Here is a 17,458-nt window from a genome sequence, read left to right as displayed (position 1 = left end):
TTTGGAACGCAACATTATGCCAAATAGGAAATTAAGTGAATACGAGGAGCTGGGCATATTTTCTTTCGTTGTTGCAGTAGTTTGTAAAGTGTAATTTTCTGTCACGTTAAGTTAAAATCGGTTTTGATTTTGTTTAAAAGACTATTCAATTTAGTTGGATAAAAAAAAAAAAAAACCCTGACATGCTCCCGGTAATGCTGTTCTTCTTAAGCCTTTTAGACATTCATTAATTTATTCATTCATTCATTTGTTCATTCATTCTGAATGGTTACATTTGACAGGTCCAATCACCTAATTCAACATTTGGCAGTCACACACACACACACACACACACACACACACACACACACACACACACACACACACACACACACACACACACACACACACACACACACACACACCACCTTATTTCTTATCTCTATAAAGAAGAGCGATGGATAAGAAGGACGTTCAGCTTTAAGAGAAAGGTGAATAAAACAAAGCACGTCTGCTAGAAATTCTTAGAATAAATAAATATATATATATAACTTAACATTTGTATGTTTAAATATGTATGTTTTTTGCATGAACAGACTAACAAGCAGCTAAACATTTAAAAGTGTTTAAAATATCTAGACATACACTGTGTGGACATAAGTATTGGGACACCTGACCTTTCCAGCAATATGTATTATTACATTTCCCTACATTTAGACTAGGAAACCCAAAACCTGTTTCAGCATGACAATTTCACTTCACTTCACTTCACTTTATAAAGAATTGTTTTCCATGGATTGGAGTGGAAGATTTTGAGCAGCCTGCTATAGAGAACAGACCTCCACCCTATTGAGCACTTTCGGGATGTTTTGGAACTCTGACAGCACCCCAGGCCTCCTCATCTTAGATCAGTATCTGACTTTATTAACACTCTTGTGGCTGAATGAGCACTAATCTCCAGAACCACACTCCAAAATCAGATTTTTGTCCAGAAGAATGGAGGATAAAATGACAGCAAATGGAGACTAGATGTGAAACAGAATGTTCAGAAAGCACATATGAATCCTATGGTCAGGTGTCCACAAGTGGGGGATGTGCTACTTTAGCTTAGTGGTTACACTATTGTACTTTGGATCCACACCTTGGCAAGGTCCTTAACCCCATAGTTGCTCAGTTGCATGAATAAAGTAAATATAAGTCGCTCTGGATGAAAGTGTCTGATAAATGGCAAAAATGTAAATGCACAAAGTGTTGTCTATATAGTGTATCTTAGCATGTGTCATAGTTTTCACTAGTTTATACACACAAAAAAAAGATTTTCAAACCAACAGTGCACATTTACTATACATGTGCTGGACAGCAGTACTGGACTGAACGGGTCACAGACTCATGCAAACACTTACTAGATGACCAAGCATTGAAAACACTACACATCAGCCTGTGACATAAAGTATCACTAGTGCAGAAAATGTCCTGCTAGTTAAGGGAATCTATTGCACATGGGTTATGATATTGCATAATGCAGAGGAAATAGAGGTAATGTAGAAATAAAAAGTCTACTATAGGATGGGGGTTATGGGAAGGTGTTTAGGATCTCTTTGGCTTTGTGGCATGCCTGGTACGTTAACATCCTGACCTGTTGTGTATTATTCATTACACATATCTGTATTAGTGTTAGTTAGATAGTTTGCACTTGCACTTTCTCCTCCCCGATCCACCCTAGTTTTAGTTTTATGAAAGATCTTTTTTGGCTGCATTGCTTGCGTGTGCTGTCCAGCAAAATGTTCAAAGAAGCTTAAACACACACACACACAGGATTAGAAAGTGCTGAGCAAAGCACTGATGTTTTGAGAGGAACGTGGCAGGGTTAAGTATTTCGAGCTTAAATTGGAGTCTTGAAGGAGAGCAGAACCCTGAAAGTTTTATCACACTTTTGCCTTTGAGCAACTGTTATATGAACAAAAATATTACATATGTAAATATGTATGAATTATTTAAATTCAATTATGTAAATAAACACCAATTACATATAAATATATAATTAATAAAAAAGAAAAACTAACCAAAAAAACAAAGTAAACAAACCAAAAAAAAACAAACCAAAAAAAAAAACCAAAAGTAAACAAACCAAAAAAAAAAAGCAAACAAAAATCTCCCTATATTATACCTTTGGCACTTTATCATTTGAGAGTATATGGACATTGACTGTAAATCTAAGGAGACAATGAAACAAGCATATTGTGATTATGGTTATTACTATTTATTTTTATAAATTTATTAAATTTATAATTTTTTTTTTTTTTTAAAGCAGAATAGCTTTTGACAAATGCAACATTGTATACAGCATGTAGCTTCGTTTGAGATTTCCTTCACTACAGATGCAGAGGTGTGAAGAATGTACAGTGAAATTATATACAGTGGAAATAAAAAGACCACACACCCTTACGAAATTGCACTTTTTTTTTAAAATATAAAGACAAACAACATAATGTCAGGCTTGTTACATCTTTAATGTAATCTTTAAACAAACATAAATACATAGACAAAAAGTAATATTTCATATATATGTAAATAAAAACCTACAACAACCTGATTGCAAAAGTCTGCATGTTCTATCATAATAGGGGCTCTAACTGTCCTTAAAGTTAAGCAGTCACATTCAAAATAAGGCCTGTAGGTAAATGTCATAAACTTACCATCAATTACAGTGATTCTGCTCCAAACCAGATAAACTGTAACAGAAACTGTAAAACTTAATTGTTAAAAAGTACTAATATGAAAGATTAGTGAAGGCACTGAATGTACCAAAAAAACATCAATAAGTGGAGGAAATGTGAACCACAGATACATTGTAAAGATCAGGACATTCCTTTAAAGCTGATGGGAGAAAGAGGAGAAAAATTATCAGGGACGCTACCAAGAAGCCGACATCAACACTGAAGGAGCTACAGGAATTTCTGGCAGGCACTGGTCACTACTTGCATGCGACTACCATCTCCTGTGTTCTTCACAAGTCTGGGCTGTGGGGTAGGGTGGCAAGATGGAAGCTGTTTATTATAAAGAAGAATTTGCAAGCCTGTCTAAATCATCTCCCAAACCATTTTTGGAAAATGGTTTGATGAGACAACTTTTTGGCTGTAATACTAAAGAGTATGCTCGGTGCAAAGCCTGTAAAGAGCACCATCCAAGGAACACCATACCAACAGTAAAGAATGGTGGGGGTAGCATTATGCTTTGGGGCTGCTTCTATTCATTTAATGGGAAAATAAATAGCTCCAAATAACAAGATATTTTAGCACAAAACCTTCTCTGTTAAAAAAGGCATTTTACATTTTTACACGAAAGTGACCCAAAGCACACAAATATAATCAATGTTCTGGAATGGACCAGTCAGAGCCCAGATTTCAATTCCATTGAAAACCAATTGAATGACCTACACAGGAGATTCCCCTCAGGAGATTCCATTTGCAGGAACTTAAACTTATTTGAAAAGTAAAGTAGGATAATATTCCAAAGTCTTCATGTGTGAAGTTAATACAGACTTATTTACAAAGATTTGATGCAGTAATAAAGTTAAAGGTGCTCCCACAAAGTGTTAGTTTCGGAGTTTGTGCAAAACATTTTTTTTTTTTGGAATATTGCATTAAAGATGAAAAAAAAGTCTGACATTTATGTTGTTGTTTCTGTCTATATTTTAATAACCTGCAATTTCATAAGGGTGTGTAGACTTCCTTATAGCCACTGTAGGTAAAGGCTAAAAAGTGTCCATCGTGTGTTTAATACATAAAGTATTTATTTATTCATTTATTAAAAGTTATTCAGTGTCTTTGCCTCTTGGATTTTGTAAGTGTATAAATAGTACAAATGAGTGTTTCCAATAAACCCTGACCATTTAAAACATTATAGGGTGAAGGCTGTAATCAGAGATGTGCATTAAGTGTTTTACGGTGGGATAACTCGTGTGCACCATGGAAAACGCTTTCAAAAACAGCATGTAGCCTGATTATGTATGTACATATTATAATACTTGTAATAAAGTTGAGTTAAACACTGCATGTGGTGTTTTGGAATAATGCATTAACTCATACTGTAGGTATAGGAGCTACTGAAGCAAAAACTACAAGGTGAACTATTAAAAAACAGATGTGGAAAAAGCACAGTTCTTCTCCAAAACGAACTTTTATTGTTTGACCTATTTGAAGTGGTACCAGCCCTAGTTTGGCCTTCAAACCGGGATTTTTGTATAAATTTCTGATTGTTCAGGCGAGAAAACATCTTCCGGATGATTAGCATTAGTTTATTATCGGCATCAAGGATCACTCATCTGGGAAGCGAATCTATCAGCAGAAAAAGTTTCATTACTTTCATCAGCATTATCCAGTCACTTTAAGATGAATAACATAGCGCCAGCGATACGACATATAAGGTTTCACACATTACTCGTACAATAAACTCGTTCTGCATCACCGGGAAACGTTCGATACGTTTCAGCGATGAGGAATATTAAAAGATGACGGATGAGAACGCACAAGAGACTACTGCTCTCTGAGCTTTTACATTGCAAAACCATTTTAGCTTTTTTTCCTGACAGATCTAATTTTGGTTAAAAACCTCCCCAATGAACCCTGCAGACCAATAATCCTTATTTCAAGCCTAATGACGCTTGATTTCTTTTGAAGGATGACATTTCTCAGCGCTGGGTGTTGCATGTAATTGTATATACGTATTAATCAATTCTTGATAAGTAGAAAACATCAAAAATGTCCAAGCATATTTCATGTACAAGTCAGGTCAATATAACAGAAGCTGGTCCACTGTGGTCTGTGGCTGTGGGCTGTGTTTTTCATTTGAAGCCATTTCCCTATAGGTGTCACAGAAGCTTGGGCTGAAGTTTGAAGCTGTAGTTGGTGTGTTCGTTATCCCCAGGAGACAAGTGTATTGATTCACATTTTCACCTCAAACTAAATCAACCTGAAGGAGCCTGCGAGGTGAGACGTTGCTTCGAGGATAAAACAGTGCAACTCCTTGATATTAACATTTGTTAGCGGCAAAGATGTTCTTTATGCGTATACAGAGGCCACTCAGAGGCTTATTACAGACTATGCAAGGAGAGTCGTTTTTGAAATAAGGTTTTAAAAAGAGAAAATCTCGAGCATTAACCTGTGGTGGACATCTGGGGGTCCACAATAGCACATTTATGCTAATAAGGAAATAAAGTGAATACAAGGGGCTTAGCATATTTTTACTGAAGGTATGCAAAACCTGGCTCAAGCCATTGGTTCACTTTAGAGCAACTGGGTCATTTTGTTTAAATGGTTTGAGTAAATATGTATTTTCCTTCTCCCTTTTGCAACGAGAACGATTAGCAATTTGTCGTTTTTACGTACCTTTACATTGACTGCGGTTTAGTTAAGAGATAGAGCCTTTTGTTCATATCTTATGTATCATATCATTTTTATAAGAAATTGTACAAAACCAACCACCTGACCTTCAATCATATGTTTTTCTAAATAGTCGTGTGGACTTTATTTGCATTGATTTTAAAGTTTGTTTTACTAGAGGCAAATTGAGAAATAAACTTCATTCCAATTGCTGCATTTGACCTCAGAAATCTGAATTATGTAATTTCTGACAAAACATTGGAAAACAGAGGAAATAAATTGATGGATCTCTTGTTATCAAGTTAGCCAGCTTTCTGTAATGAATGCTGTACATTTTTTCTTCTCAAAACAGTCAGGTATTATAGATTTAACAAGTAGATTAGGTTTGAAAGAGACCTTGTTTAAAAGTAGGAGTTTTGAGTTGAACAAATGATTGCTTTGTTTTTCCTAGTTTCCTAGGCAAGTTTGTCATATGCCTTTCTAATGACAAAATAGCTGATTATTAATTATTTATTTGCAACATTAAATATCTTCTAACATATTAACCTTATTTTTTAAACAGGACATCAGTTAACACATATCCATACTGTAGAAAAACTTATTTGTTTTGGATTTCAAATTTTTGTTTAGTGATCTGTTTCACAGGGGTTTAGCCAGATTTTTTTAGCCATGCTAATCTCCATCCAATTATTTAATGTGCTTCCCAGATCTGTATGTGGCCTGATTAGGTTCCTAGTGGATATACAATAAAATAAGCCTGTTTATTCAAGTTCAGCATCTTAACCACTAAGCTTTACTTCCTCCAGTAGGCTACCGAAAAGTCATAGCAGACGTTGCATTTACATTTATAGCACTTGGCTGACACCCACTTCAGTGACTTCCAATTATCTTATGTATACAACCGAGCCAGGGTGGGTTATGGGACTTGCTCAAGTGGGAGCTTGGTAATGATGGGTTTTGAACTTGTGACCTTTCGATCAGAAGCTACTGTGTAGCATTTGGCTACATCTTTTGAAGAAAACTTGAAGAGAATACAAAGTCTAGCGAATGCTAGCAAACAAGGAAGTAAAGAACTCCAATAATAGTGTTGTTGGTCATCTATTGTAGTTAGTAGTGAAAGGGGCTAGTTGGATTTTTGATAACTAGCTAAACACGCATGAGCAAATGACTTCCAAAGGAAATTTCCTGGAAATGGTGTAGTTGGTGATCTGTTATTCTTTAAACTAACCTATTACAGCTACCTAGCTTGTTCAATTTAGCATCATGTAGCATTACTAAATGTAGTGGAAATGTAATGAGGTATGTTTTATTCGGTTAAGGAAAATCCACCATAATATGATATTTGCACTACTATAATGATGTAGTTTTTCAACACTGGGTAAAGGTGTCTGACTTTTAATCCTGGAAGGCCAGAGTCCAGGCCAGTCTAAAGATTTCCCAACTCAAATTGTATGAAATTGGTAAGAGAGTTGGTGGCTGCTAAAATGCGACGGGCTCAGCTCGGGTCTAGGTTTGATTGATACGTCTTGTGCATTTGTATGTGGTGGGAAAAGCCAAAGAAAAAAAGACTGTAACAAAGTCCTCAGAGCTAATTTTAGAACACACTTACTCTCTATAGCATTCAGATCAAAAGTCGTGTGTAGAGACGATATTCAGAGATCGAGGACTAAAAATAGATGTCCTCAAAAAATTTTTGTTTAGAGCTCCTAGTTCAAAAATAACCCTTTTTCTATTTCGACTGGTGAAATGAAAGAGAGTGGAAAATAGAGAGGGAAAAAAGCAAGAATATAAGATGGGGTAATCAAACACTAGAGAATTAAATGACCCTGGGAGCATGATGAAGGGGAGATTTTTTTTCCTATGAGTTTTTTTTTTTTTTTTTTTTTTTTTGTGATTCAGAGGTTCATGTGCAAAATCCACACACATTTCCTGACTGCCCAAGTCTGCAGCTGAGAACGTACACGTATCCTCTGTAGAATATTTCGAGGTCTCTCGACAAGGCCTTTAACGAAGTGATGAGTGTGAAACGAGAGTCAGATGGAAAAGATAGTCAATCTGAGAGCGTCGCTTTTTTATCTGGGTCCGCCCCACCGAAATGGAAAGTGTCAGAACGGAGGAGAGAAGAGGCAGCATGTGAATAGGAAATGTGTTCGTAGACGATTGACCTCGAGGCAGAGACTCGGTGAGAGAGGAACACGGAGGCGCACAGAGAGAAAGACAGGGTCGGCAGCTTCGATATATCAACCACGCAGTGTAAAATGTTTTCTAGGTGTCAGGAGTTACTTCAGAGTGCATGTGGGTGGATTCTTTAAAAAAAAAAAAAAAAAAAAAAAAAAAAAAAGTGCATATGTTGTGCACTTTTGTTTTAAACATAGAGTTAAACCATTGATTGACAGATGCACATGATTTTGAGTTAGTGTTTTGATTGTTCTAAATGCAGTTTACATTTTATTGATTAGTTTCTGATTACCTTCTTTTGATCGATCAGTTTGTATCCTTGCTGAATTTTAGTCGCTAAGAAAAAAGACTGGAACTTTAAACTTCAGAGTGGCACTGGGGAGACCATTTGTACTATTATCTTGGGATTTTGTGTACTGGAGTATACACTACATACACCAATCAGGCATAACATTATAACATTATGAGCGGTGAAGTGATTTACGCTGATTATCTCTTTGTCATGTATATTAGGCTGCAAGTAAAATTTTATGTAGTTAAAAGTTTAACAAGGGCCAAATTATAATGTCTAGACGATTGGGTTAGAGCATCTTCAAAACTGCAGCTCTTGTGGGGTCTCAGTCTGCATTAGTCAGTATCTATCAAAAGTGGTCGAAGGAAGGAACAGTGGTGAACCAGCGACAGTGTCATGGGTGGCCAAGGAAGAAGTAAATGCTGTTAATACTTGATGGGTCAGGACTGTTTTTGCAGCAAAAAGGGGACCAAAACATTATTAGGCAGGTGGTCATAATCTTATGCCTGATCGGTGCCCATTAAGTATAAATTAAAGGCCGTGCTTTACCAGTGAGATGGATCGTGTTAATTTTTCTTGTCAGTCAATCACAACAACACGGACTAGTCAAAGACATGTACTGTATGTGGTATGTGGGCTGACAACTCATTTCTCTGAGAGTGTTAAGTTGCTCTGTGATGCATCATAAGCAGCAGGTTGGATAGAAGCATTTTTGCTGGCTCAACACATCTAAAAAAAATAAAATAAGAAGCTTTAACCATTTTGACCTCTGGCCATTTTCATGAGGCTTTTATTTACATTCAGTCTCTCGATTTGATTGTGAGTGAGCATTTAATACTTTTTGGAAAAAAAAGCAGTGTAAAGGTTGTACAAAGTGACATTAATCTTTAACGCTTTCAAGTTCAAATTTATTTCTATAGCACTTTTCACAATTGACATTGTCTCAAAGCAGCTTTACAGAACATAAAAATTAAAGAAGTATGTGTATTTATCCATGATGAGCAGCCTGGGGTGACTGTGGCAAGAAAAAACTCCGTTAGATGAATGAGTAAGAAACCTTGAGAGGAACCAGACTCAAAAGGGAAACCCATCCTCATTTAGGTGATATCAAGAGTGTGATTGTAGTCTTTAATCAATACAGAACACTGGAGAGTGAGAACTAACATGAGTACTCTGGAGTGTGTGTGATTGAGTTATGTTCTTTCTACAGTCTTCTACAGTCAGATGATGTGGAACCAGGAGCCACTGAGCAACTCATAAAATAGCTCAACATTTTAGTTCATCATAGATCCAACACCAGTTTCTCCATGCCAGACCCTTAAAAATATGAAGAGGTCCAATGTCTAAACTCTACACTCTACTTTTCTTATCTTCATGAGGTGGTACACAGCTGGAGCTGGCGCAACCTCTGGAGTTGAGCTTGCAGTGGAGAGGAATTAGCGTAGCTGCTGTTCATGATATTAACAAGCACAAGTTGATAATGCGCATGTGATCAGATGTATTGGAGCACAAGGTTATAATATGTGTTGTGTGTTATGTGTAAGATACGTCTTTAATCTGCACTTAAACTGGAAGAGTGTGTCTGAGCCCCGGACACTTTCAGGAAGACTATTCCAAGTTTAGGAGCTAAATGTGAGAATGTTCTATCACCTTTAGTGGAATTTGCTATTCTAGGAACTACTAGAAGTTCAGCGATTTGAGATCTCAAGGAGCGTGACGGATTGTAGCGTGTTAGAAGACTGGATAGATACATGGGAGCCAAATCATTTACTGTTTTTGTAAGTAAGAAGCAATAGTTTGTAGTTGATTCAAAACTTAAAAGGTAGCCAGTGTAGGAATAATTGGTTGGGGTTAAATGGCTTTCAAACCAGATGGCAAGCACAGCAAGTGCAGGGCTACATTGTTGACCATCTTGTTTGTTTTGAGGTCACATATCACATGGCTAAAAATATGTAGTTTTTTGAAATATCTGTTTTATCAGTTTCCATAAATATGTCACATGTTTTTTAAATGTATCCGTTTGGGACAGAAATGCCCTCAGTGAGGATGGAAGGCCAAAAGGCAGAAAGCCTTCAAGTTTTTCTGGATTAATGTGGACGCAGCCAGAGCTAAGATACCTCTGGCATGTTGTCTAACATACCATGAAACAATGATTAGAAAACTATTCGACGTCATGGCAAATTGTGGGTTTGTGTTGTGTTATTGTAGTAAGGTGTAATATACTAGCGCCTATTAGTTGGAATTAGATCCCCAATGAAACGTAAAAGTCTAATATGTTAATGTTTATGTCTTCTTGTCCTGCTGGAATTGGTTTAAGTTACCATTATAATACAACAGTGCTCTTGATTTTCAAACCTGACCATAGTTCTTTGGTGAAGAACAGATCACAGGTTTATATTAATGAGTTTATGGACATGAACTTGTCTAATGTTGTTCTACATAAAATGAAGGAAAAAAGTATAATCGTTGCTGTGGAAACATCATCTGTGAGGGGATGTTATTTATTTGTTTTTTTGTTTGGTTGGTTTGTTTGTTGGTTGGTTGTATGGGATAATGTCAGTGTTTTGAACCGGTCAGACCTAAACGAGTTCTTTTAGGTTGCCAGATATGGAAGAGTGTTTAGAATGGATGACTTGACAGAAGTTCAGAAAATAAATATTTGTAGCTGCTGTAATGTAAGAGCTAAACAAAATTTTAACAGCATGACTTGGATTCAATTAAAAAAAAGACTTGTAAGAGGGATAATACCTCAGGACTTCACTCATTTCTCATCAAGCGACAATCATGTGACATCATGCTGATTATTTTCTTGCCTTTCACGTTCCTTATTGGATCTAATGATTTTTTTTTTTCTAAAGTTCACTGTGCATAACATTGTTGTTCCCTTGCATCGCTCATTTGGATTGGAAGCATTCAATCCGACTTTCATTACAGGCGGAAAAAGATTTCAAGCCTCGCACGGAGCTTGAACATCTGCGCTGTTCCGTGTAGAGGATTCTGGCTTTCAGTTCAGTCATTGTGAAGATAGGAGCCTTTGCTTCTTTCGCCATGCCCAAGGAGACACCCGCCTTGCAGATATGGCAAAGGAGATGCTTTTCACCTCTTCCCTTCAGGTCGAAATAATTAGCTCTGAATCTGTTCTCATCTCGGTGGCGCCCCTGCACTGCTGCAGAATTTTGAGGACATGCTGTTTACCTCAGCGAGTTTGCTGCTGATTTAGATAAGGTTGTTAATTAGAGGTGTCTTCTCCCCTTTTTTCACACTTTTGTCTAATTTTATAGACGTGCTATTTCACAGTGGGGTTTTTTCCCCCCCCTTCCTTAAATAAATAAAAAAAAAATGTTTCTTTTTGTCACTCTCTAAGACTTGTTGTTTTAAACCTCCTTTAAGTTTTTCTTCTTCTCGTGTTTTTAATTGACTTGATCTCAGAGAACATACAAGTGTCAGCATTTTGTATGCAATTAACATCGAAAACGACATCTGACTTGTTTGCATATTGTTTTGCTCTTCCTGTCTTTTCCAGTCGTGTGCTTTTTTTCTCACACTGTTACCACAAAGAGGCACACAATTGTCCGAGATATTCGAGATAACTATCTGACATCAACCCAGTTAAAACCCTTTGCAGTGAATTAAAACGTTGACTGCACCCCAGGCCTCCTCACCCTACATCAGTTTGCTCAAAAAGCACATATCATACTTATGACTATATTGATTATGATTATATTTGTATGAATCTTATGGTACGGTGTCCACAAACTATTGTCCATATCACAGTTGACGGTGAATAAATGTTGAATTCTCTGCATCTATCAGAATTTAGGATGATTAGGTAAGAATCTTTTCATGCCATTAGCATTTTCAGGTTTTAGATTTATATATTTAGTTCAAATCTTTATTGATTTTGAAGTGTAACTTTAATTTTACTTCTAGCAGTTCAAAACAAGGGGAAAAAATATTCTAATTAGTTGTAAACTTATTAATAATGAAAAAATATATACAGTATATTTACCCTGATGTGCATGCTTTTAAATGCTTTAAAAAATTGCTGGATGAGAACAGTGAGTTCTGAGAACACCTGTCTTTGTACTTATAAAAAGTTAAATATCTTTTTTTCAAAGGATAATAATTGATGGTAATTATTAATAATTTCATTATCCCACCTTTTCATTGTAAAAATGATCCAATTTATTTATGAGTTTAAAGGAAAAATGAATTCTGGTCGAAAAGAAATATAGCTGAATGAAATTATGATGTTATAATTCAACATTTAAACATAACAGTACAATAATGACCACAGCACCAACATGAATCTTTTTCTGTCTTGTTCTCTGCAGGTTGTATACTTCCACACGCCTCTATGTTTGGCTTCAGTGGTGGCTGTCGTGGAGCTGGTTTCCTTCTTTCCTGGGACATACACTTCCCAGAATGCAGTGGGGCAGGGCTTTGGCATCCTGCAGCTCTTCTCTGGACAAGCACAGGGAGAGGGCAGGTAAAGGTCACTGCTGTTTTTCAGAGCAGTGTGTGTGTGTGTGTGTGTGTGTGTGTGTGTGTGTGTGTGTGTGTGTGTGTGTGTGTATAAGGCAACATCTTCACACCTTTGTTTCACCAGTAATGGGCTTCATTTGCCAAATGAATGCAGTTACCTGTAATTTCATTCATATGAGTGTTTACATTTACAGTTTGTGTGTTTGTGTGGGTGTGTTTCCCGTTTGTGTCAGGTTGAGTCTGTCTCATGGTACTCCTCGAGTGCTGCTTCATCCAACACTGAGAAACCCATTGCAAAGTGAGTACACACATGCGCACACACTCCATTCAGCAGTACATTATATTAAATGTGCTATATATTTACACAGGGCGTGTGCTCCAGGTCATGCTGGCTTGCTAATCAATATAGAATGATTTTTCAAAAGTGTTTTAGTTCCCATGCATTATAAATCATGTTTTATAGCTGCTTGAGTATTCTATTAGCAAAACACTGGCCCTGGGCACCGTGGGTGCGCACACTGGTCCGTAGTTCTTTTTCACACGAATCATACTCATTCCTCTGTACGTATTAAAGTGGAACTGAAAGTCACCGGTGCTTTTGATGTTCACGACGAGTCGACTCGAAATTCTGTCCTGTTGACTTTTTTCCCGGACGTTTTATCATCGCAGGGTTCTCAGACCACTTGTCCACAGTTAAAATATGGATATGGCTTTCAAACTGGTTATTTTTCTTGATGAAAAAGGAGTGAACTGAGGTAAAACTGCCATTATTTGTCAGCTTAAGAGCTATAGTTCAGTGGAACTGAAGTTCAGAACGAGGACAAAATATCATCTCTGTGACTTGTTTGGTGCCAGATCGGGTAGTTTGTTTCAGAAACTGCTGATCTCATGGGGTTTTCACACACACTCGTCTCAAGAGTTCACACAGAAGTTTGTGAAAAACAAACAAGCAAACAAATAAACATCTAGTGAGTGGCAGTTAAATGGACAGAATGTTGATGAGAAGTTGGGAGCAGAAAGCCCACACTGGCTGCCCATAACAGGAAGGCAACAATAACTAAAAAGTTAGTAGTAAATAGGTCAGTGGCAGGTCATGCCTTCGTTGGTGTCGATATAATACAGAAACATATTATCACAGAGTGCTGCATCTTAGACAGATATCTCATGAATGAATGTCATTACTAAAGAAGGAAGCCCAATTAACACAATTCAACAAATCTCCTTTCACTGCAGCCACAGCTGAACCACCCGCATACATCTCTAGCAGAAGCAACAGGGTTTTCTATGCGTTTTGCACATTTATAATGTGCATTATAGTTTTTCTTGGCGATATTAAATGAAGGCAAATAGTTTTTTTTTTGTGCACATGCTACAGGAAAGAACACACAACAGTATACACGATTTAAGCTTTAAAAAGCTTGAGAACTTTTTTGATTGACCTTTCCTCATGATATCCAGCTTTTCTTGAAAAGTCCATCTTCTAAAAGTCCTTGTAAGTGTAGAAAAAAAAACAATTTCTTCTTCTCTGTCTGTCATGGACAGAGAATAAATGGATTTTTGGAATAAATACCAGCTATAAAATCCACATTTGAGCTTGTGCAGTTTGCTACAGATGCTGTTTGCGAGCTCTGACCATCCGATCAAACGACATGAAAATGCTGATGTTATCGAATGTCTGCTCCAGTTAATGGAAGCGTCAAGTTATTCATCAATCAATCAGACTTGGACTACTTTTGTTTTGATCAGGACTAGTAGTGCAAACCACGAACCATTTTTAAATTATGTTTGATTTGTTGTGCGTACACGTGACAAGAAATGCCGAATCAGATCGGAATAGATCGGAATGGTTAAATGGCGCATGCTCAATTTTATTCAAAAAGCTGTATGTTATTTGTGATTCAGCCTCTATAACAGGCTCTATAACAGGCTCTCTATAACAGCTTTGACTCAAAGCAGGGCAGTTGAATGGCACATAGTAATGGTGGTTATAATGGTGGTGCTAATAGTTTTAACCCGTATCATTATAATGTTCTGCAGGTTACCATTTTTATGATTTATGTTTTTTTGCTTGCTATTCATTATTAAGTAATCACATGGACATTTAGTATTGATTTTTTTACTTTTTGTAAAGGCCAAACCAAATAATCCCATCAGAGCTTTAGTAATGTTTCTTTTCTTAGCAGTCACCAATTCACAGGTTTATTGATAAAAAAACCAATCATACTTAAATTATCAAACATGTACAGGGCATGGCTGTTTTTTTTTTTTCAGTATGGCAACCACAAAAATCCATAAAAGGTAAACCTCAGGAACTGTAAATGGCAAAATAATGAGAATTGAGAAAGAGCACCAATTGCATTGAGTGTGCTTAAGGCTCAAATGTACTCTTTTTGTAATTGTGCATGCACGTATGCAAAATGGCTGCCATGCATGTCGTCAGTATTTTAGAGCTTTGCTTGTGTAGATCTTGAGAGTTGCTTGTGCAAGTTTGGAAACACCTAGTCATTTATGGTTTTGGAGTCAAATGCAAAAAAAACAGCATAAAGCATTTAGAGAGCATATAGTAAGCTGGAGTGTTATTTGTGATGGAATGGCCTGCCCAGTCAACACACCTGCATCCTGTTGAACTGCTCTGGGATGAACTTGGGTTGTAAGGGCACAAAGGGATATCCAACTAGTGAAGAACATCTTTGCCAAGATTTACTAGAGACATTACAAAGCATTTTAGCTGAAAGTTTGGAGAAATTAATTGACCGGATGGCAAGAGTGTGTAAAGCTGTTATTCATGCTGTGAGAGGATTTTTGAATTAAAATAAAGTTTAATATATGTACATTAATATTGTTACATATTAACAAAAGGAACGTGCCTGTGTCGCCCGAAACGATAAAACACTAGGTTTCAGAGATGTCTATGACCGACCAGCTTTAAATCTCAAATCACATACTTCTGTACACTGCTCTAGACTGTTATTAAATACTAAGACTAACCAATTACATATAATGTTGAGTGTTTGGTTTTTACAAACTTCTCACAGTTTCTACAAAGCTATGAAATGCAGCTCATGACAGCATGACAATCGCAATGACAGAAGAAGGTCTCAGCAAAAAACTTCACTACAGTTTTTTAAAGATTTTAATGATGCACTGTGATAAAAAAAAATATAAATAAAATGAAATGCACCAAGGAAAGGCAAACAAATCATGAAAATCGGCATACTTTTAATCATGCATTAAATGTAATTGCAATATTTGAACACCAGAGGTCCCAGTTTGCACATCCCATAGTTCTAAAACATAAAAAAAAACATGCTGGTCAGATGATCTCATTCTTTTTCACAGCTTGTTTTTTTTTTTTTTTTTTTTTGGCCAACAAAATTTGAGATCTTGTATGATAATGAAAAAAGAAAAAAAAAATCTGAAATAATAAAGGTGTTTTTAAGCGTCATAATATTTTTCTTTTTAAAAATTGTTCCTGAAAATTTAACTGAATCGAACTGTAGAGGCCGGCATAGTAATTCGAATCGAATCTGTTCTTCATTGTCTTGCCCACCATGCATGAAGGAGATGTCTCGCCATTGGTCTAGCCGCTTTAAGAGCAAGCTTCCTGCGAAAGGGTGTTCTAAGCTAGAGATCCAAAGGAGGGGAAACTGGCACAGGACGGACACCCCAGCGGTTGGGTGGCCTATTACTTCAATCCGAATCGGCGCTCTATTTCTACCTCCTCTCAAATTTCGCTATCGAGCAATATGGAGAAACTGACGGTGTCCATTTATCAGAGGATGTACAAATACGTGGCACAGTAAGTGGGCTCACTGAACACTGTGGCTTTACTGTACGTGTTCCAGTCAGAAACTTTGGCACAGCTCGACACGGGAGTGCCCAACCCGGCACTCTGGGACAGAGATATGTGTAACGACTTAATGACTCTTTCCAAGGTGCAGTTCAGAGCTGTAGCTGTGTGATGGGCTTGGCTGTGTCAGGTGAGAGAGCATTAAGGCTAAACCTGTCAGGCTTGGGTGAAACGCAGAAAGCGGAGGTGATGGATGCAGCTTACGACCCTACTAAAGGTTTGTTTGGTCCAGCTCTTGAGAAGATGAAAGAAACCAGCATCCTCAGGAAACAAGAGGATTAGGCTTTTTTGCCTCTGTTTACCATGCAAGCAAACACTGCGACCACCCTCTCAGCCAGCATGACAGGGTTTTGGTACAGCCGCAGCAGAAAGAGGGAGACTGATGGGGGCGAGGAGTGCGAGACCTGTTCCCAGTGGGCAGCAAGGTGGTTAGCATCCGAGATCAGACATCATGGGTAAAGCATTCATTTGCGGCTGCAGCGGCTATAAGCAGTAGTCCCTTTACAGAGCCTTCATCTTTCCAACCTCCTCAATGCTCTTCTCTGGAGGATGAGAGGTTGAATTCATTATGTCCAGTGTGGGCTCTCCATACATATGTCAAGAGAACAGCAGGCTTTAGGAAGAATGACCAGCTGTTTTTGTCTTGGGCTACTACCCAAAAGGGGAAGTCATTGTCAAGTCAGCGGCTGTCCCACTGGATTGTTGGTGCTATATCTTTAGCATATAAATGCAGAGGTTCTCAGGTGCATGAGGGTCTAAGGGCCCACTCTGCTAGGGGCATGACAATATCATGGGCCATACTTAGGGGAGTTTCTGTTCATAATATTGGTGTGTCAGCTAGTTTGGCTACACCACACACTTTTGTGTGATTTTATAGACTAAATGTGTCTGAGTTGTCCAAACTGTTTGTCAAGACAGACGTGGTGTCATAGGAGCTTCCATAGTTGGTCACACTTAAAGCGATTCCCATTGTGGAACACCTTCTATGACAGACGTGGTGTCATAGGAGCTTCCATAGTTGGTCACGCTCAAAGCGATTCCCATTGTGGAACACCTCACACTGGTATCAAATAACTGGGGAATACGTTATGTAACCCATCGTTTTGTCGGTTTGCCTGCTCTACTGTGACAGTGCCATTCACCAAGAAACAGGCATTCTTATTACTCTGTGAATGTGTGCTAATCACAGACACCAGTACCGAGCGAAAAGTACCACTTTTCTACCATCCCAAAAACATGCCCTGTACTTTTCCCAGCTGCTGATGAGGCATTGTTCGCTGCCACAGTGCTGTT

The 17,458-nt window shown here is 37.6% G+C and overlaps 1 protein-coding gene across 2 annotated transcripts in view; it reads left to right on the top strand.

The window, feature by feature from the left end:
* Positions 1 to 17,458, top strand: part of nphp4 (nephronophthisis 4) — a 204,936-nt gene that overhangs the window by 19,323 nt on the left and 168,155 nt on the right. For both annotated transcript variants that reach the window (XM_083555325.1, XM_083555324.1), the window contains exons 4-5: positions 12,165 to 12,319; positions 12,549 to 12,613. In XM_083555325.1, the coding sequence (XP_083411451.1) occupies positions 12,165 to 12,319; positions 12,549 to 12,613 (220 nt within the window). The remainder of the gene's footprint in view (positions 1 to 12,164; positions 12,320 to 12,548; positions 12,614 to 17,458) is intronic.

This window comes from Silurus aristotelis (assembly GCF_946808225.1).
Source record: "Silurus aristotelis genome assembly, chromosome: 11".
Taxonomy (NCBI): domain Eukaryota; kingdom Metazoa; phylum Chordata; class Actinopteri; order Siluriformes; family Siluridae; genus Silurus; species Silurus aristotelis.
The sequence above is the reverse complement of the archived record's forward strand: the minus strand, read 5'-3'. Positions and strand labels throughout refer to the sequence as shown.